The following is a 22,895-nucleotide window of genomic DNA, read 5'->3' as shown; positions in this document are numbered from 1 at the left end:
TCTCCTTTGGAAGCAAACGTAAACCCAACTTTCTACTAATGGATCTGAATTACCTTCTAAACTAATTATCAATAGCTCACTTAGTTCTCTGGTATTTTTTAAAGATTTTAAGGTCCAAAAAGAGGCACTACAACTAACTTAAAGAAAAATAGTTTGTAAGGTCCTCAAACCAAACCACTAATTCCATCTTTTGACAAAGGATATATTTAAAATATATTTTTACTCCTTTATACTAATTTAACTTTGTTATCTTTTCAGCAGCTCCAAGAAAAACATACGATAAACAAATGTTTTAAGAACAAGTCACATTCGTGTCTTCCTGAGGGTTGCTGGTGCCTCGCTATATAAACAACAGCTATTTGATTATCTAGAAATGTTTGAAATTTTGACCGAATTTTAATCTCTTCTTTTGGATTATTGATGTTAGAGAATTAAGAGAACAGCAAGAAATAAGACATTTTATTTGCACAATGTTCTAAGTATAATGTTCTCTTACTAACAATGATATTGGTGTCACTTAAACAGAAGTCTTTATTTACAGAACACACAGTAGGAGGCAATTAAAAGATTGTTTAGATAGCAAATTTTTAACAGGATTTTTAATTCATTAAATAGTGTGATGTTGCCAAGTTTCTTTAGTACATATTTTTATATGCAACTTGCATATATGGATCAAGTCTTTGACATAATTGTGGTTTTTAAACCATTTCTATATTACTGTGTACAGCATATCGTATTTTTCTGTATATATCTTCCTTCTTTTGCTAATTAAGATTCTGAAGCATGCGGTAAATTAAATTAATAATTACTAGTGGAATAACTGAACAAATTAATTTGTTCAGTTATTCCACTAGTAATTATTAAGCACCTATTACGTGCCAGATACTCCACAAGGCAGTGAAGAGTCTCTTGGAACTTCTATCACATTTCTTTTTGGCTTACATTTTTCTCTTAAGAATAACTGCATAGAGCAAACCACACTATTTAAACTTGGTTTGGAAACAAAATCTATAGCTGCTAATTTTAGCTGTTAACACCTTAGAGCTGATATCTTTGTGTCTATCTTTAATTGGCTTATGTAGGAAGCACATTCTTATTGGCAGTACTAATCATTTCAGTGCAGTTTATTTTCTGGTGCAAAGTAATTTTCTTTATGTATGGGCCCTGTGGATTTAAAAATTCATTTCAGTGGAAATGTAGCCATTTCGTTTTGATTTAGAAGGGAAGTGGTCTCTCATTTTTACCCCATAGATTTTGCTCAGATTTTAAAAGTGAGATGCAGTGTTAACTCATACACAATTTTCTTTTTACCACTCTATCCTTTAAGAATATGTATTTTTCTTTTTATTACAAAAGTAATATAGTACATTAGTGAGAAAGTACAATATAAAGCGAAAAGAAGAAAATGCCATTGTTAATTCCCTGGAGATAACATTTTGTTTATTCATCCAGATTTTTGTACATGTACAAAATACACACATAGTAATCTTTATGGACATGATATCATGTGTTTACACAGTTATGTAGATTACTTTTCTCATAACATTAAATTACGTTCCAAACTTTATGCCCTTGTAAACCTGTGAGCATTTTGATGCCATCTTGGTTGCAGCCTTTCTCTGTTACCTTATGGCTGCTGGGAGCATCCTTCTGGGTACATCAGTGCTCAGTTTTCCTCTTTTGGGTCTTCTTGGGAGAGTTGAGAGGAGCAAATGGAGCTTCAGCTGGATCTTAAAGCATGGAGAGTAGATAGAATTTGTATATGCAGAGCGAGGAGGAGGACATTCCAGGGTGGGAAAAACAATATGAATATAAATGCCAAGGTAGGAATAGTCTGCATGTCCACAGTTAGCAAGGAGGCTAGAGGAAAGGATTTACAAGAGCCTACACAATATTGTCCCATAGGTGCTTGGACCAATATCTTGTACATCACTGAATATAAATGTGCTGATGAGCCCTTATCTATTTTCCAGCAAGGAAAATGATGGGCGTGGTCTTTTAGGAAGACCAAAACACTATTATGCAAGTTAACTAGGTTTTCCCTTTCTCCTTACAAACACTCTTCTCTTGGAGTAACCCTTGATTTGTACCACAGGATTCCAGAAATAAAATATCATGACTCAAAAAAGTAAGAAGTAACTTACTTGCCAATTCCCTAGTAAAAATAATTTTTAAGTATTTTTAAGTGGATGATAATGAAAGCATTTCAGAATTAAAATTGTGAGCCAGTCTTAGGATTTTCCTCTGTGCTATTTATTCTACAATCAACTACACTAGATCATCTGAAAATTAACTATAACTGTCTCCTCTTTGTCAAGTCCCATGGCAATACAATGGGAAGACTCAAAATGTACAAATATGTGCGCGTCTGAATTTATTCGAGTCATATTTTGCATATTCCTTGTGTCTCTCCTTCCTTTTTTTGGTCAGAGAAGCCAAGAGTCTTTCATATAGACTTTTCTTAAAACAGCAGTAACTGTGTTTCATTAATTCACACGTACTGCTTGAGCACCAGGTATCTGCTAGTGAACAAGCTACAATGATGAACCAGACAGGCATGTTCCGCAATTATATCAACGGAAATTTTTACAGCTTATTTAAATGAGCTCCTTTGAAAAATGTGCCTGGATTTCACCTGAAATGTTATTGTTTCCACCAAGTTTATACTATGAATATTGAAATTATGGCATCTTTTTATTCTCTATGTAGTACTTTTGAATATTTTCAAAATTTATCCAATTAATGCATATTGCTTTTTAACAGAAAGAAAACTCCATAAAGTTATTGCAAATTTATTATTTTCTGCATATATATCAATATTTAAAATGGCGTTTTATGTATATTAGATACATATATTTTTTTAAAATGTCTTTTTTACATATATGGTTACTTTCATAAATTAGCTTTAATAACCCTAAACAAAAATCGACCCTTGGTCACCTTTTCATTTGTTAATTTGAAAAAATACCCACTGGGATTAATCCTGACCCATCCACTTCTTTGCAGGACGGCTTCACACCACTGGCAGTAGCTTTGCAGCAAGGTCATGATCAAGTAGTTTCACTCTTGCTAGAAAACGACACTAAAGGAAAAGTGCGTCTTCCAGCTCTTCACATCGCTGCCCGAAAAGATGACACGAAAGCCGCTGCCCTGCTGCTGCAGAATGACAGCAATGCAGACGTGGAATCAAAGGTGAGGCATGGGGGAACGAGCCCATCCTGCAGCTCTCCGGCGTTAGGCACCCCAGCTTCCTGAAGGCCTGGTCTCCCTCTTGGCAGGCTTATGCCAGTCACTCAGCTGCACTGGAAGAAATGAATATACACATCCAAGTCAGCCAACTGAAGGCATATCCTCCTTAGCATAGAAAGCTGGGAGGCAACTGTGAGTGCTGCACGATGCATGCTAACAGGGAGACCACCTCAAAAATTGATTTCTAGGAACCTGATAGTTTCCTTCATTTTAATATATCTGTTATGTATGTACCACTTCAGCTCAAATATCAGGGTGCAAAATTACAAAATGCTAATGGCAGTGTGCACAAATAAACCTTTGGTTTATATCTAAGTTGACAGGCAATGCACTGTGTATTGATCCGCTGCGGAGAGCATGCCAGCAGCCAGAGTCTCAGCCAAAAATTCCCATTGTCTTGACATGTATTACTTGAGAGTCTCTGTGAAGGAAATGTGGCATTTGAAGTAGGCCGTTACATAGCCCTTCATTCAGTCTAGCTTTCTTTCTGTGCCTATTGTGCCTCCATCCTCATTACTAGCTGTCATGAGCTTCCTGCAATCCATATCACCGAGAGTGAACTAACCGTTCATTTTTTCCTCCTCTTTGCTTCCAAATGTGTTAACCTAGATGGTGGTGAATAGAACAACAGAGGTATATATATATATATACATGTACATATGATCTATATCTGCATCATCATTTTCCCATTCCTTAGTGCTGTTGCCTCATTTCTTTCCCTTCTTCTTTGCATTGCCTTCTGTAGGCTAGATACCTGCTTTATACCGCCACCCCCAAAGTAGCATGTGCCAGAGAAGATAGTAGTTTGATTACCAGGGCTTTCTGCAGCTGAACCCAGTGTTTGACAGGAAGAATGAGGAGTCCTTGAAACTTAAGGATATTGCAATAGAGGTGTGTAGGATGAATAGTTTCGACACTTTAGATGCTTATCAGCTATACCTAAAGCTGCAGACAACCCTGTCATTCTACTCATATAGGACTGGTTCTTTAGAGTTCTGCATGACACTTACCCTGAGAGGTGTCAGCAAAATGAAAGTTACTCAGAATGGTACCAAAATGACCCACAAGAGTCAGTAAGATAGCTAGCATGGCTAACCAGCTTGCTAACAATTTAGAAATGCATCTAGTTCCTATAAGGTTTCAATCTTTGGGGACTAAGTGAATTGCTGCATGTTTTAGCATTTTTTAAGGAAGTAAAATGACCTTGGTATGAATATTCCAGGAAACTGTGTTATTGAATAGGCATTTGCTAATAAAGAGACCAACTTGTGAATTCCTTACAGAATGCAATCACCCATTGTACAAGACCAATTGTAGTAGCACCTCTTCCCAAAAATTGATTTTATCATTAAAATTGGCACTTACTGTTGGTTAATTTGACCCTGTATTGAATGTATAAATCTAACCGAATTTTGACAGAGTATCAATGGACAATTCTGTCATCGAAAATAAAACAGTTTGTACTAATCAAACTTTTTATGAGCTATAAGGATTTTTCTTGTCATCCCTCTTTTAACTTTTTGAAACATTGGCTTCTGTGTATTCCGCTACTGGATTACTAAAATTGCTTAGTCTCCACCTTTGGTTCCTTCCTGGCTATTCCTCTGCCTATGAGTTTGGCATTTATTTGAAACCCCATGAGCAATTGGCACTCATCGAAAGAAACCTAGTACAGAATGGAATGTGGACCTCAGCATATTTTGCTTCCTCATTTTTACTTGGGCAGGGTTACGGTATTAACGTGTCAGACAAGGGGCCATTGGGAATCAATTGAACATCTGCTGTGTTTTCTTTACAGAGTGGCTTCACTCCGCTCCACATAGCTGCTCACTATGGAAACATCAATGTAGCCACATTGCTATTAAACCGAGCGGCTGCCGTGGACTTCACTGCAAGGGTAAGAGCACTGCAATGTGACGCGTCCTTAAAGCATTTGCAACGATACTTAACTTTCCTTTCCAAAATGCAGAGGAGGTTGAAACAGAGGCTTTTGCTTTTACACAGGTGTGCCTGTTCCCTAGCAAGAAAAGTAAACCAAGACCAGGGGTGAGGGGGGTGATAAGTATATAAATGAACATATAGAAGATTGATTCAAGTAATCATGCCTGCAAACTGTAGACTGTTCCCCAAGCTGAAAATTCTCAGACTGTTAGAAATTGATCAGATGGCAACCAGCAGAGCTCTAGATCCTTACAGAAGGGAATGTCCTGAAATATCTGGATGAGGCCCAAACTTTAGAACCCAAATAATAGAGACCATTTTTAACTTCTGTCCCCTATAAACTTGCGTAATGTGTAAGAAGATTTGGTAACCTGAGTAAGCTCATATTCATGGAGAAAGGAATTACAGTGTCATGTGTATCATCGGACAGCATCCTGGACATCTGAACAAAATAATACTGCTCTGGATGTAAAAACCAGTCTAGTGACAGGCTTAATCATCAGAAACATCGTCCTCAGTTATAGAAATAAAGTAGAAAGCAGATTGGAGTAATGGCTAAAAATGTGGACTCAGGATTCAGATTCCCTGAGTTCAAATTTTGGCTTTAACTTTTATCTCTGTGGCCACCAGTTTCTTCATTTGTAAGATCAAATAATGTGAATTGTGAAATTAATAATATAAAATATTAATATTATTAATAATATAAAATAACATTACTCCCTCATTAGGTCATAGTGAGAATAAAAAGAGAGTTTACATAAAGTATTTGGCAGTATCTGACATATCATCATCGACAGCAGCACTATGATTTTCTAACAAACCATTCAAAGTATTATTTGTGCTAAACCCTCACTTGTTAGAGGAGAAATGGGACTAGATCACATGGGGCAGAGCACAATACTAACACTAATACTACTAATACTAACAGTAGCCGCTGCAGTAAAAATAATACTATCTTTGAAGGAGTTGTTGGGTGGCAGATGCCACGCTAAGCTTTTTTTTTTTTTTATCTCATTTATCCTTATGTCAAGAAAAGTGTTATTTATCCCTGTTTTACAGAAGAGGAAACCAAGGCTTAGAGCTAAGAAGTAGCTGGTCCAGGATCACAGAGCTAGCAAATTAGAAAAGGCCAGATTTCAGCCCCAAAGCTCTTAAACCACTACAGTATTCTGTCTCCCTTAGGTAACCTTAGGAGTTCATTTTTCTTTTCCTTCTTATAATTCATTAGTTCTATAAAAATTAATAAAAGCTCAGCTTGTCCCAATATAAAAGCTATTTCCTACCCTATTGTCCTTAGCTTGCTAAAAGCCTTTATGGTTAAAATGACTCAAGAGTGCCAGTCAGCTCTTGTCGCTCTAGAGCTCTGTTCTTTTTACATTAACTGCATCTTTAGGATTCAGTGACAAGGCAGACCCAAGGCCGAGTTTGACATTTTGAAGGACAAAGTTAAGCGCCTCTTTAAGTCAAGTATAAACAGGGCACGTCAATGTTTAAACTGAAGTTCTTATCTTTAAGATGTGTTCTGCTTTTATTTCTATAATCCACAGAAAACCTCATTAAGTCACATCTTCTAATTAGGACATTTGGAAAATTCCTGTCAGGATAAGTTTGAAGTTTGTCTTTGTGCCACTGTTCAGAAATTTCTCGATGCTGCTGAAAATAAGAAGACTGGGGCAATATTTAAGCAATTTAAGAAAGCACATTATAGTATTTTCAGGCTCCAAGGAATTCCAAAACATCCATTTGCATTAAAACAATGATGTAGTAATTATAAATGATGCTAATTTATTGATTAAAGATCAATGGAGACCTCAGACCCATGTCATTAACCTTGCCTGAATTAACGATGTGTGATTTAAAAAAATCACATCGTGCTTTTGTTTAAAAATGTTAAAATTCAGACTTGTCACTGATTTAGGAAAACGTTTTCTCCAGTCATTCCTAATTAATGAGGCCTAATAGCATTTTGAGCTGAAGGCTGTGGTGAAATTTAATTATACCTTACAGGAGGCCTGCACTGGTGCTTACGCCTGACAACCTATGCTTCCCTCTGCAATTGGTGATTGATGACTTGCTTTAGGGTGTCTGAGAGGAACTGGTCTTTATAAAAAGCTTAAACTGAGGCCACTGCTAGTTCCCTGAAGACACCCATTTTAGGTTCCAAATCTCTAGTAATTCTGTTACATCATAATCCAGCAACTATTCTTTCGTACTACAGAGGCTGCTCTTTCCCCAACTTTAGTGGGGTCTTTCCAGGTCACAGCCCTGAAGAAAGTAAGATGCCCTGAACACAGATGGGATCAGATTTTACCTGATCAGAACAATAAAAGGATCATTAAGCTACATTTGCTAAGATCTAGCTGCAAATCACATTTATAAATTATATGCCTCAGGAACCGGGTTTACATAGATATATTGATTAGATGGTTAGAGGTAAACTAAAAAACAACAGCAGCAACCTTTGTCTAGGAGGCTGTGATTTCTGTTTCCTGTCTGTGACAGATCAGTGAAGAAGGGCAGATGCAGTCTTGTAGTCTTCTTTCTGGACAGAGGGCATGACCTAGAAAATGACTACCTGCTAGCAAAAGGAGCTGGGGGATAGGAGCAGTGACACCCCTTCTGAAATCATTTCCTGTATGCAGTAGATATGCATTTCCAAAGCAGACGTGGGGCAGAAGCAAACACAGCGTGACTAAAGGGAGTATATAGTAGAATGGATTGTTTTCTATGCTTCTTTGTAGGGCTAGCTAATTTATGCAGCAATAAAGTAGATCCTAGCCAGTGGCGAAAGTATACTGCTGCATAGCAACTATGGTAACCAAATTGTAGCATATTTACTGGTTTTATTAACACCTTTCCTTCGATTTTATTATGATGTCAGTTTTGATTTTCAATTTTTGAATTGTAATTTTGCTATGCCTATATAAGATATCCTGTCTGACATCTTAAATATTTCCTTCTGGATTATCCGTGAAGACCTGTTCAGCCTCATGGGTTCGCCACAGGGAGTTAAGGGAAGCTGCTGAATGCTGCAGTGCAGCATCAACATTCTTCATTCTTTGAATTGAGTCTGCTGAGATGGCGTTGACACTGTCTGAATTTACGTGTGACACTTGCTCTCTTAGCAAATCATTCTAGCTCTCTTGGGGAAGGGAATGTAACCAAAGGCACACCAGAGCAGCTACTGATTATCATTCCAGTAAGGAGCATTTATGCACGGGAGTAACTAAAGGCCAAATTATATTATGTGGATGCCTGCAAAGTCCTTTTTATTGATTGAAGAAGATGGATTGATACTTTGCTGGCTAAGAGTTTTTTCATCAAGTATAATGGACCACCTAATTTAATCTTCACTCTTGTCATTGACCTTTCTCTTATAAATTATTATCCTACTTGCCATTTGGGGAAGATAATTGAATAATATATCCTTCTATTGGTGTCGTTATTTCGTACTTTTTGGTTTTGATCTCTAAAAGGATTAGGGATTTATTTGTTTGAGTGCTATACCTCATTTTTTTTCAAAAGGATTTCTGGTAGTTCACAGATCACAATATACAAATATACAAAATAAGACATGTAAGAATGAAACAGAAAAAGTAAATATTACCAGCAGCTGGAATGAACCAGTGACTACAACTAGAGAATAAATTTAGATCTTAGGGACTTTGATATATGTAGTGGGAAAGGAATCATAGTTATACAGTTTTTATTTTTTGACAAGAAACGTTATAGTTACCTGTAGATAACTGTGTGTGTGAAATAACTAAAATATGACTTTTATCATGTGAATCCTTCTGTTAAGAACAGTGAATTGCATAGTCGGTGGTATCTTTAGTTACACTTTTTAAAAAGGCTCAGTTCCTACTGTCCCATACTGCCTGTTAATTCTAAATCTCCACCTGTGAAGTACCTTGCCCGGGGAGACTGAGAAACTATAGCCCAGGTATTTAGCTTTATGATCTTCTAATTGTGTGTGATAGAACTTGGCATGATCAGCGACTAGTTAACATGTCCATTCGACTGTCTTTCTCAAGTATCAGATGTTTTGAACAAAATTTTGGCAGGTACTGGATCACATTCAGAATTGAATTGTCATACAAATGTTTACTAAAATATACAGTGTATTAATTTTTGGTTAAAGTGAGAGCAGTGTTTTTAGATAATTGAACTACTGAAACTGTGGAAAAACAAAACTGTCAGACTTAATAAGAGGCCAGCATGGTTCGGCACATGCATGAACAAAACTATGTCCATGCATAGACAATATTTGGAGTTTTCCTTCCTAAATTCAACCCAGCAAATATTAACGAGCTTCTATTATGGGCTAGACCTGGAGGTTCAGACTTGAGTGACCTGCTGTCCTTACTCTACTAATTTATTTGGTGTCCAAAGTCAACACGGTCCCTCCCTTAATCCTCCAAAGCACGACTAAGTCTAGGCTCTCATTGCCATACGGGACTTTTCTAACGTCAGGATTGACAAAGTGCGTTCGAAGCAGAGAGGCAAAGCTGAAGGACTGGTTCCGGACAGCCCTGAACCCAAAGTCCATAGGCTGTGATCCCTTACTCAGGATACCTCTGGGGACCACCTTCCCGAGCCCCCAAAGGCCACTGTGTTGCAGAGTCTGTCTCACTCTCCACCAGTGGGAACCCCTTTTGCTACGTCTCTCCTAGCCAGCGTCCAAACCCTTAACCTAGTCTCTGGGCCTGGTGAGAGGAGAAACTCTGTTTCTTCTGTACCTGGGCTATCTTAATAGAGTGGGTACTAACTTTAATTTAAATTTAATTTAATTTAAAATTCTGTTCCTCATTCTGAAGAACCACATTTCAGGTGCTCAGTTGTCACACGTAGTGGCTACTGTATTCACACAGTGTACGTGACATTTCCATCATCACAGAAGGTTCTTCTAACCAAAGCTGAAACATCATCAGTCTGAGGCCCTCCTTCCCCTCAGTGTCTCAATTATCTGTAAATGTAACTCCTCCACTAAGAAAATGATCCTGTGAATTGTTCAGCAGAGCAGTTTGACTCCTAGTAGACTTGCCCCTTTTGGCTCAAAAAGATTTTTGTCTTTCCTGTTAAATAACCCTAAACCACCACTACCGTCACCACCAAAAACCATAAAACCAAAATTTTCTTCTAAACAGGAATAAAGAAAAATAATTACTGGAGACTTTAAAATAGTCATTTCTCTATAATTCATGCTATGGAGAGTTCAGAAATATCAAAAATTGAGACAGATTTTAAGAGCAGTCTCTAGTTGCCAGAGATTATGCTACACGGTTACTTAATTTATGTGAACCTCAGTTTTTTAATCTGTGTAAAGGGTGCTTGTATCCTATTCCTCAGAGATGCTTTCTCTGAACCCCTACAATAGGTCTCTACCGCATCACCACACTATGTGTGTTCGTCGCACCCTGTACTTCCTCTCTCACAGTAGTCATTGAATATTATTTTATTTTCGTGGTATTTTTTGTCTTGCATATTCTATTTGTTATCTAAGCCCCTTGAAGGCTGAGTGGCTTGTTCACCCCCTATCTCCAGCTTCTCACCTGGTAAATACGCTCTTCCCCAGTGCTTACCATGTGCCTGCCTCTGTGATAATGGCTTTAAAATTAACTTAATCTCAATTTTCCAGTGAAGGACTCAGCAACAGAGAATGTATTTCTTGCCACTTAGAGAGGCAGGCATTTCCTTTCCAAAGAACCATTCCTTGCTGTACTATAAGAAGGCAGGGATTTGTATGTGCCTTTCATGAAATGGTACCTTGGACATTCCAATGGAGCCACCAGATGTTCCACTGCACTCTGTTCAGCCAGAGAGCTCCAAATGTGAACACATCAAGGAACCTGCTTGTTAGTGATGTTTGATTTCTTCCTTTCTTCTGTAGGTGAAAATTATAGTAATAATGATATACAGTAGTTCTAATTTGAATACTTATTAAGTTCCAGCTTCTTTCTTAAGCATTTTGTATGTATTATCTCAACAATCTCAGAGCTGAAGTGGAGGTATAATGAAGTATACCTTCCACGTCTTGTTCTTCACCTCATCTGCAAGACTTTGAATTCCTCAAGGACAGACCTGTGTATTGTTACACACTTTGGAAACCTTATGGTACAGCCAGCAGCTAGCACTGGAAAGGACCCGATATATATTTTTTGAATTCAAGAATGAATGAAGAAATGACTTTCTTTCCTCCTTTTGCACTACTCCTGGGACCCAGCACCTTTTTAAACCTGCTTTCCTCAAGCCCCGGTCCTCTCCTAGTGTATTAGAATGTCAGACAGAACCTCACTCGGCGTCGGGGAAATTCTTCCCAAACTGATGTCAGCTGCAATAAGGGAGATAGGATATTCATAGGATTCTAATAGTAGAATTTTAGGCCAGTGTACCAAGCCCAAGTACTGAGCATCAGACACCAAGTCGCAAGTTTATTTAAGCACTGAGGAGACTTACTTTTCAGCAATGCACATGACCCTAGAAGACAAAACTAGAACAAACACTGGTGAGCAAGGGCTGCTGCCAAGCTTTATTCACTTAAGAGTCTTTTAGGCAGGGCCTCGGGCTGTGGGCTATCAAGACCTCATCAAGGCCACCACCAGAGGGTACTAGAAAGGACATCAGTTACTCAAACATGGGCAAGGTATACTTCATTATACCTCCACTTCAGCTCTGAGATTGTTGAGATAATACGTACAAAACTCAAACATCAGTTACTCAAACATGGGGAAGCGATATGAGCATCGCTTCAATGAGAGTGTGGCTGACATTTGCAATGGTTTTATAACAGTGGTTTTATAACATTCCAGTGGCTTCATTATTATGTCCAAGGTACCATTACATGAGAGGCGGATAAAGGGCTGTTAGGCAGCAAAGGTGTAAGGATTCTGGAGATTCTGTTTTGGTTCGTGTGGTGGTACCATTGCAAATATATTTTTAAATACATTTCTTCCCATCATACAATTCATTTTTTAATTAAATACAGTAAAACAAAAAAATAAAAACCACCCATGATAGTCCTATTATATTTCTTAACATTTAGATTATCTGTCATTACAAAGATGAAATACACACATAAATATTCATTTTTATTGACACAACTTTTCAAATATAGGTTTATCTTATGGTATAAGCTTAACAACATTAATGGCAGACATTTTTTTAAAAATGGGTTATATAATCCTTCAAAATGAAAATGGAAATTTGAGAGCATTGGCAAAGGAATGTGAGTTATGAGAAAGAAGCTATATGGCTACTGCATGAACCATATTCCTGTTGCCATAGTGATATTAACATCTCAGGAGGAACAAAACCAATTAGTAAGCAGACGGCAGAGTGGTGAGGGATATACCTTTTACACAGAACTTGCTGTAAGCAGACCGTGCAGTCTCATTCCTCCCTTTTGCATTTCATTCCCTGAATGCCACATCAAAGGAGAATCTCTTACATAATTTTTAAAGGAATGTTTTTATTTTAAATCCGTAAGTACCTTTGAACTTACTGACATCTTACTGTGCGTTATGGGATCTGTGGTGGCCCTTGCCTGAAGAGGTGAATTTGTAGCAACGTGGAGTGAGGAGAAGAGCGGGAAGATACACATGCTGGACCCGCGGCTGTCTTCCTGGCCATATCATCAGTCACCGATGTGGCCCAGGACAAATCCCTTCCTCGCATGGCCTGCTGCTTTCTTAACAGCAAGGCGAGAGAGATTTCAGTCACCACAAGCTCTTCTCAGCCAGACCGCCTTGTCTGACAGTGATGGAGGTGGCCTTTGGCTTCCCTTCCCTTTCGCGGTAGAGAATAGTTATTAGTACAGTATCAGAGCAAACAGTGTCACAGGCAAACTGCAGGGGGCCCACACTGGCCCTGCAGCTTACTTTGTGTGCTCTTTGGCAAGTTATTTATGCTTTAGCTTTATCATTCATAAAGTGGGTCCAATAATAATACCTATTGCATAATCATTGTGACGGCTGAACAAAATAATCCATACAAATTGCTTAGCACAGTGCTCGACCCATGACACTTAGGCAAGGGTCATAGCCATGTTCATAGAAGTTTTATTATTGCTTTCATCCAGGAGGGGACCCATCGTTGTAAGACACATTCACGTGTAAAGCATGACATGTCAAGCAGGTGACATCACTTTTTCGATATGTGCTCTGCCTTCTGCAGTGCCGCTCTAGAATTCTTGCTCTGAGAACATTTTTAAATGACCTGAATAAATCCTATTTTGAAATTCTGTGAAGTTCTATTAAGGTAGGAGCTTGCTTTATTTATATGCACCTCATAAGAGAATTATTCATTAGCTGTAGAATTTTTATTTCCTCCAATGAGTTCAGATAACGGCAAAGGGCCACTGGGCCCCTCTGCTGAACATTCCAGAACACTGTCCTCAGTGCATTTGGATCTGTTCAGATGCACCTGGTCCCCTCCTGAGCACCGCAGGTTCTCCCATGAGAAATTCTTGTTCTTCTGGTGGTTTGAGTATATAAAGGAAGGAAAGGTGGGCACCTAGGTGAAGGAAGAGGCTAGGTCTTGGCAGTACCAAAAGGTTGCAAATGAGTGAACAGGGAACACATGATCATTTACTGGCTCTCTCCCTAATCAAAGCAGGAAGTTCAAAGGAAACAAGTTCAGGTAAGAGATCATCAGCATGGACCAGCGTAGCCAAAAGAACAAATTGGAAAACTGAGCTGTGATGGAAATACAGGGATTAGAATCAACTCCAAGAATGAAGAGTGAAGCCCACTTACACAAGTGAAATAAGACTGGAGATGCATAGAGTCCAACCCGGGGAAAGGGACTCTCTGAATCCCAGGCTGAGCTGAGGGCACTGGCCTTGATCCTGCAGGTAGAAGGGAGTCATTGCAGGGAGAAACATGTCTGACTCCTGACATGATGCTCCTCTCCTCAGAGATGACTTCTCTGAAGACCTACTAGGGCCACTGATTCTCAGCAGGAGAAGGGGGAGCACCACTCTCTTTAGAAGATTTGGAAATTTATAGAGGCGTTTTTGGTTGTCACCGTGGCTGGCATGTAATACGGGAAGGCCAGAATGGCTGAATAACAACTTCACAACCAAAGTGCCGCTGAGACCCTCACCGAGACACACTGGATTGAACATCTCTTCACAGCCAAGACACAGAAAGGTGGGATGTCCCAGGGTGGTTAACAAGGGCTTGGAAGTTCCTGCTCAGTCTGGGTTGTGTCCTCAGAGGCATCCAGCTTCCCCAAGTGACACAGCTCGAAGAGTGATTGGGTTAGAAGACCCTGAGGTTCCTTTTAGCTCTTACTACTGAGACCTTGAACTTTAAGGTAGAAAAAACACGAAATTTAAACCAATATATGTAATACTTTTCATTTATTACTAGGTCCTAGGTACTCTAATAAGTTCCTATATATTATTTCATTTATTCTTCACAGTAGTCCAGTGAAGTTTGGGTATGATTTCTGTTTTACACTAGTGAGCCAGAAGTTAAATAACTTGTGCAAAGCCACACGGCTTTAAGGTGGTAGAGCTTGAGCCAAGAAATAGTAAAGTAAGTAAAGTAAAATAAGACAATAAAAAACAGTAAAGTAAGATAAACTACACTCGACTGTGTGGTTCATACTATTCCGACTTTGGAGGCGATGTATACTAAGCTTTGGACCAAATCCAGGATCATCACAAGAAAAGCAGAGCTGACAGCAGCCTCTCTTGCACCAGCTGGCGATTCATTCTCTGCCTGCGCCAGAACTGCAAAATAAATTAAGAACATTTAAAAAAATATTTTAAAGGGGTTTTTTCTTACTAAGAAAGCCCATTACACATATAAGAACATTTTAATTAAAAGATTAGCAAACCTAAAAACTGACAAATCATCAAATTCATTCTAAAATATAGTGCCTTCACATTTCCACTATTCTATCAGGTCTGCATCTTTGAATCCCTGATGATCATGTTTTGATATGAACTCTTGATAATTAGAAACTTAACGGCCTTACGACAGAAAGGCAGAATATATATTTTCTAGTAAGAAACACAAAGTAGGCTCCTCTCTAAAAGGAGCAAGTTTCTCTCAGTTAAAAGCCGTTTTTCTATAGCCTCCAAGTCAGAGCCTCGCAGCCAGTTTTCTCCAGTGGGCCAGCAGCCTCTATTCCCCTAGATCTGGAATCAGTACATCTGGGGCAAGGCCTTGCTATCTGTGTTTTTAACAAGTTTCTTAGGTGCTGCTTCTGATCAGGCATGATTAGAAAACGTTGACTGAGGCCATGCTATGAAAATCTTTCTCTATATAAATTGTCCAAAGTTGAGCCATAGAAATCTCAATAATTCATTTGCTTGTAACAGTTATCTTTGTGTTTATAACCGCTTAGTAAATATAACTCGAATTTACATCATATTTACAGCTTACAAAATACTTTTATGTACAGTGCATCATTTGAGACTCACAAGAATAGACGTTTTTATAGATGAGGAAACAGATCCCAGGTCCTACTGGGAGTAAAATGGAAGAACAGGGATTTTAATCCAGACTTTCAAACTCGTTTGGTTCTGCTTCAGTGCATGACCATCAGGCAGCAGCAGCAGTGCCTGGATGGGATATGAGGATGGGGTAATAGCCTCTGGGTAGCCGTGGTCCTCATGGATCCTGAAAGAGCAGTTGCGTCTCCTTAGGGCAGGTGCACTGCACACAGATAAGGACAATGGCACCAGACTGTTTTTTCCTAAACCATCTTTCTTTAGAAACTTCAAAGGCATTGTTTTCATTTCTTGACACTTTTGAAACTTCAGCAAGGGTTCAGTTTATGCAAAGACCAAGTGAGGGTGTGATACCTAAGAAGCTAACATTTTCAAGTTAACTGACATCTCATAAGACTCCCGGATTTACGTTCTGAAGGGGAAAGAAAAATATTCAACACAGATTTTAATTTAGTTCCAGATTTATCAGAAATGATATAGGTTTGTGGAAAAGGTGTAATTGTAAAGCCCTGTAAGTTTTTTGTTTTTAAGAAATTTTGATGGTAGAGTATTAGAAAAAGGGGTGGCCTTTTTTTTTTAACTTAGAGTATTCATTAGAAACATTACAGAAAATCAGATATTAGGTTATATCATTTTAAATAAACATTTAAAACAACTTTCCTCAACATTTGGAAGCAACTAATTATTTTATAATTAAACTTTTAATACCCCTTTCAGTTCAATTATTACATGTCTCTTCTCATAGATATTTCTAGCTAGGAGGGTCTTGCTTTACTGTAACCCAGATAACAGGCTACTTTTGAATCATCACCAATAGTGACACCTGTAAAGAAAAATGAAAGCCTTGAGTTCTTATTTAAAATGATAGAATTGAAAACAGACTCATGGACATGGACAATGGACTAGTGGTTACCAAAGGGGTGGGGGGTGGGGAGAGGTAGATAGGGGCAAAATTTAAATCATTTCTTCAATTAAAATAATAAATTAATTAATTAAACATAAATAAATAAAATGACAGAGTTGAATGAGCCGCTCTTTTAGATATTGAATATTTTTATTAACTTTGAGACACGCTGTTTCCTTTTGGTTAGATATTTGTCCACAGCATTTTTAGCGAAGATATTATGCTACTTGAATTCAGAGCTAGAGCTAATGTTTGCCCAAATTAAGAGGAGATTCACTCACATTCGGGATATAGTTCTCCTATATGACCCTCTGTGAAAGAGCCAGCACGGCTTTGGAATCAGACAACTTAGGTTCAAATCCCAGCTCAGGCATTTTCTAGCCACATGACCTGTGGCTCCTCCAGCTTTACTTTGCTTACCTGTAAATTTGAGTTAATAGCATCTAATTCATGGGTGGTTGTGGAGATTAAATGAGATGATGCATGTCTCTTAGGGCTTGCACAAAATAAGAGCCTAATAGTTGGTAGGGTTTTTTTTTTTTCATTGTAATTTCATTTATTCTCATGTAAAACAAAGAATTTCTTGGTCTAAATTAGTAGGTATTGGGGTTTTTTTTTAGCAGAACATTTTTTTCCTAAAAAAATTCTTACAAGATAAAAAGGTATTTACTGTTTCAGTCTTTAGTGCCCCAAAATATCTCATTGTTTATGGAATTATGGAAACCTTGGAATTATAGTGGAAAAAATATTTTAAAAGCATATATTAAACACCCATTAGGATGGCCGCTATCAAAATATGAAAATAGAAAAAAGCAAGTGTTGGTGAGGATTTGAGGAAACTAGAACCCATGTGCTCTGTTTGCGGGAATATAAAATAGTACAACCACTATGGAAAAGAGTATGGAGGTTACTCACAGGTTAACTGTAGAGTTACCATATGATCCAGCCACTCCACTTGTGAGGCACGTCTATAAAAGAACTGAAAGCAGGATCTTGAAGAGATATTTGTATACCCACATTCATAGCAGCATTATTCACAGTGGCCAGAAGGTGAAAGTTGTTTTTTTGTTTGTGTGTTTGTTTGTTTGTTTAGCACAAAGAAGCATTAAACATGAGCGTACTCAGTATCTATTGCTGAGCCCTCTTTAGCCCAGTGTGGAGATCACGTGTCTGAGTCTCACAATCTGAGCTAATGAAAGACAGTTTTTTGAGTGCCCTACTTAGAAAATGCATGGAGACAGAGCTGGGGGTGTGGGGGTGGTGTTTAGGGAGAAAGGTGGATTCATTCACAGTGATCAAACAGGAGTCTCACAACCAGAAGTGGCAGATGAATGAATAAACAAGATGTTATCTATATATACAATGGAATATTATTCAGCCTTAAAAAGGTAGGAAATGCTGACATGTGCTACAACATGTATGAACCTTGGGGACATTTTGCTAAGTGAAATAAGCCAGTTACGAAAAGACAAATACTCTGTGGTTTCATTTATTAGAGGTACTGAGAATAGTCAAATTCATAGAACCAGAAAGTAGAGTGGGTGATTTGCCATGGCCTAGAGAAGACGGAAATGAATTATTTAATGAATATAGAGTTTCAGTTTTGCAAGATGAAAAGAGTTTTGGAGGTTGGTTACATAACAATATGAATGTACTTAACACTACTAAACTACTTAAAAATGATTAAGATAGAAATTTTATAATTAAACATTTTTTAAATTTAAAGCACCAGACAAGATATCTCCCAAACCTCAGAGAGGTGTAACATTCAATGGTACAAAGGTAGAAGAGGAGTTTGAGTCCTAGTTTCAGTCCTAGTTTCCCTGCCCGTCTGGTGACAGCTGGGACTGTGTGTGCAGCTGAGGGTATGTCGGGGGAGATGGAGGTATGGAATATTTAGTCTAAATAGTCTCTGTATTTCCCAGTACTAAATCACTTGCTGGAATTAGAGAGAGACATGGAAGCACCTTATCTAAGTTGTTGATGAGCCATCCTCTATTTATCCAAGTCAAAGCCCCTGACAGTATTAACAATAAACGAGCCTCATACTATCCTTAAAAGAAAATTCTTAACCTCTTGAGTTTTTAAGAGCAGAACAGATCAAATATGCAGAGCCTAATTTCACAACAGATATCAACTATCCCAGCATTTGCTGCTGCTTCTTGGGAAGCCCAACACTATCAGGTATTAATCAAATGGAGTTGGTTGGTCTCTGTGGGAAGGCAGTGAGGTTGAGGAAGTGTCGGTGACAGCAGTATCCTCAGTGTCAGGATCAACAAGACTTGTGTGGACTTAATGTCCTTATCCAGAAAGCACAGGGAGAGAAAATGTGGTGTCGAATAAGCTAGCAGTTACTACACCTGGAGAAGAGAAAAAGACTTTGTCCACAAAGACCAACTTCATTTAATTAAAGACTCATGAAGAGGAAAATGGACTTTTACTAACAATGGTGGTCACCTTAGTGATTACTGTAGTATGACGGGGGCTTCTGAGTTTATTGTATACTTGTATTACTAATAATAGATCATCTTTATCCTACTTATGTGCCTGACTGTGAAGGCTGGATTATTTTCTCAACTTCCATTGTTTGTAATTTTTCTGCATATATCTTTGAAATTCCCAGTCCTTATTATTAAAAGCATCATTTGTTTGCATGTATTTTCTGACATTCTTAAGGCATTAAAAACTTAGGTATTCTCATAAAAAGGAATGAAGTACTGATACATACTACAGCATGGATGAACCTTGAAAATATTATGCTCAGTGAAAGAAGACATGAAAAGTGACATATTATATGATTCCATTTATATGAAATGTCTAGACTAGGCAAATCCATAGAGACAGAAAGTAGATGAGTGGTTGCCAGGGACTACAGGGACATAATGGTATGGGGTTTTTTTTTTTAGCTTATTTTTCAAAGTTTACATGCAATATTTTAGTTTTAGGTATGCAGTGTAATGATTAGACATTTATGTACCTTATGAAGTAATTACCCTGGTAAGTCTAGTACTCATCTAACAAGTACAGCATCTTTCAAGGATGATGAAAATGTTCTAAATAAATACAATAAATATTAGTGATGATTGTCCGACTTTGTATGTATGCTAAAACCACTGGATTGCACACTTTAATGGTCAGTTTTATGGTATGTGAATTATAGCTCAATAAATCTGTTGTAAAAATAAACTATCAGACAAGACTTGAAGAAAAAATTTACAGAAAAAAAGTTTTTATATTCTCAAGGTAATTAAAGAGAATAGGAGTTCAATTCTTTATTTTTCTACATTGTATGAAAAATATGACTGTTAAATATTATTTGTCAAACATTTTTTGAGTACCTGTTCTGTGTCTGGAGATTAGCAAATCTGACTTTGTAGGTGAAGAAAAAACTTTTTCCTCTGTCCTCTTAGGTTCAGTTCCTGAGGTCTTGCAAATTAAACTGAGGTCTTGCAAATTAAAAAGCAGATTAACAGAGGAAAAGGTTTATGTATGTATAAAGAGTCCTTCATAGAAAAGAAACAAAGACCCAAAGCAATAATTACACCCTGGAGGCTTATATACTCTTCTAACAAAAGGGCAATAAATTTTTGTAGAAGTGACAAGTCAAAGGGAAGGGGGTCTGGGCTTCTAGGGCTGGTAAATTCTGGGAGGATAGACATATGGTGGGAAAACTAATGGCAGATAAGGGTCATATAGTAAGGTTTGTTATGCAGATTCAAATCGTGCCTTCTCCATTGATGAGTAATCCTCCTCTTCCTGGCAAGGGAAATGTATGCTCAGCTTTTAGACAGAAAGGAAGAGGACAGAGAGCTCAAAACAATCCTTATACCAAAGTGGCATGTTTTGAGGTGGCATACTCTCCTTTCAGAGGCTAAAAGATTTTTTAAAAGATATATATCTGTGGGGTGAACAACAATGCTAGTAAACCATACTGAAATGTTTTTCCTGTGTTTTCTCTGTGTACCTGTTTACTAATTATTTTTGTTTCTATTTGTAGTAGGAATAGTGTTAAAGTATGAGACTAGAATAAAAACATAAAAATCTTAAAATGTATGTGTTTTAAATGCAAACCATTATCACATTGAAATCTTCTTAGACATCTTGTTTGGCCACTTACTTTCTTAAAAGCATAATAATAACTTAGAGGCAAACATTGTTACAATTGGTAAGAATTAGCAGAAGATACCAGCTTCTTTCTCAATTTAATATTTAATTATTTGGGAAGTAAACAAAAAATAGTAATATTGTTTAATCATTATCTAAAAAATTTCGAGTGTTATCATCCACTCACTCTTTCATTTAGTGATAACCTCTCCAGACATTTTTAAAGGAAAGGAGAGAAAGGGTGGAGATCAGAAATCAACTGCCCTTTCTATATATTAAAATAGATTGAAAAGTCTGCTTTTTATTACAGGTAAGATAGGAAATGGCTCATATTTCCCTTGTGGAGTTGCAGAAATGATCTTGCTTTTGTGATTATTTCCTAAAGGCGCCACCACAGCTGAGTTTTTCAGAAATAGCTGAGAGGTTAAGAAATAATAGGCAAGCAATTCTGCCATTTTCCAGCAGAGGTAGCTGTTTCTTACAAGCACCCGTTTTTAAAAGTATGACATTCACGTGTTTCTATCATGGTCTATCGTGTATATCATGTTATACATCACGTGTACCTATCATGTTATGCCAGCCATGGCCCTGATCCTTCTTCCCCTTCCTCTCTGCCACTATCTACCGAGCCACGGGCCTTCTGAAGTTTTCACAGACTGGGCAGTGCTGAGCTGTGCATTCCTCCTAAGAACTGCCAGCTTTATCACCTTTTTAGAGGTCACCAATTATTTCAGGTCTGCATGTCCTTTCTACCCCAATTTTTCCTAATGTCTTGGTGAGATTTTTTTTTAAATGTCTATACTATATTAGAAATAATAAAAAGAATAGTAATAGGTAACACTTTTATAGTGTTTACTAAATGCCAAGCACCGTTCTTAAGACTCCATGCTTATTAATTCATTTAATCCTCATACAATTCTATAATATAGGTACTACTATTAGCCTGGTTTTATAGATAATAAATCTGTGACACAGAGAAATTAAGTAAACTTCCCTAAGGCTATGTAGGCAGTGTGGAATAGGCCTGGGATTTGAACCTAAATATTCTGGCTCCAGAGTGCCATGGCAGCTTTGTGACCTTGGGCAAGTTATTTTTATTTTTTGAGTTTTAGTTTCTTCATCTCTAAAGGAAAAAACTAGCTAGTACTTCTTTCTAGAGCTATCGCGTATGTGAAATAAGAGATATGGAATATTTGTGAGTTTTCTCCTTTTGTTGTGAATTATGTCATATCTCTTCTTGGCAGTCTTGTGATAGAGGCACTGGAGACATTCTGTCCATTATACAAATGAAAACATAAGTTTATAGAGGACAAGGCACATTTCCAATATCGTTTGTCAAGAAAGTGGGTATATAAAAGAGAGATTTAGGGCCTAGTCTTCTTCTTGCCTATGAAATGTGCTTTCTACTAGACCTATGTTAAGAAATGGAATTGAAATAATATTAGAACCAGGATCAAATTCCCTACCCTCTAAACTCATTATTAAAAATCTTTACATTTCTAACACAGTTTATGGTTTGGGAAGCATAGTAAAAATTTTTACTTTTGGAGTTAGAGGATCTTATTATAAAAAATGATTATTGTATAATATAACATCATACAATATAATGTAATATACAATATATATTACTATAGAAGAATATGATGGAATATACTGAATTCGTAGATATCCCAAGACAGAGATCTTAGCTTGTTTTTTTAGGTCATTTGCTGCTTTTTTCCCCCTAAAAGTTGAAGATAAAACTTGTTCTGAATTGAGATTTTTCACTCTCCAACTTCAGTGATTAGTGCCTTCCAGAAGTGTAGGTTATAAATGAAAAGTTTTATTAGATAATCAAGATAGAAGGAAATTAGCATAAGAGAACATGAATAAACTGAAAAAAAATATAACGAGAGAATACAGATCCCTACACAAGGGGACACAGCAGTGGTCCATGTTGTTTTGTTCAGCATTTGATTAAGTTATCAGCCCATAAAGTTGAGAGAATTAAACCTACTGAGTACCGTAATTTCGTTCAGTCAAAATTCTTAATATTTATCCAAATCATGTTAATGTTTAATATAATATTTTTAGAGCCAATTTCCTTTATTGTTGTGTGGAAAAGGTATGTGTGTATATATGTGATTGCTTTTTTTAGTCTTTATCCACCATCTTTAAAAAAGGGTGGAGGAGGCATAAATAATAGAGAAGGAAGGTGTTCGTTAATCAGATTTTCATTTTAAGTTTTTTAAAGTA

At 37.4% G+C, this 22,895-nt stretch overlaps 1 protein-coding gene across 22 annotated transcripts in view; it reads left to right on the top strand.

The window, feature by feature from the left end:
* The window catches only part of ANK3 (ankyrin 3), a 563,084-nt gene that overhangs the window by 377,314 nt on the left and 162,875 nt on the right, over positions 1-22,895 (top strand). For all 22 annotated transcript variants that reach the window (XM_039871876.1, XM_039871871.1, XM_039871870.1 and 19 more), the window contains 2 exons: positions 3,007-3,192; positions 5,048-5,146. In XM_039871876.1, the coding sequence (XP_039727810.1) occupies positions 3,007-3,192; positions 5,048-5,146 (285 nt within the window). The remainder of the gene's footprint in view (positions 1-3,006; positions 3,193-5,047; positions 5,147-22,895) is intronic.

This window comes from Pteropus medius, unplaced genomic scaffold (genome assembly GCF_902729225.1).
Source record: "Pteropus medius unplaced genomic scaffold, Ma_sr-lr_union100, whole genome shotgun sequence".
NCBI lineage: Eukaryota > Metazoa > Chordata > Mammalia > Chiroptera > Pteropodidae > Pteropus > Pteropus medius.
The sequence above is the reverse complement of the archived record's forward strand: the minus strand, read 5'-3'. Positions and strand labels throughout refer to the sequence as shown.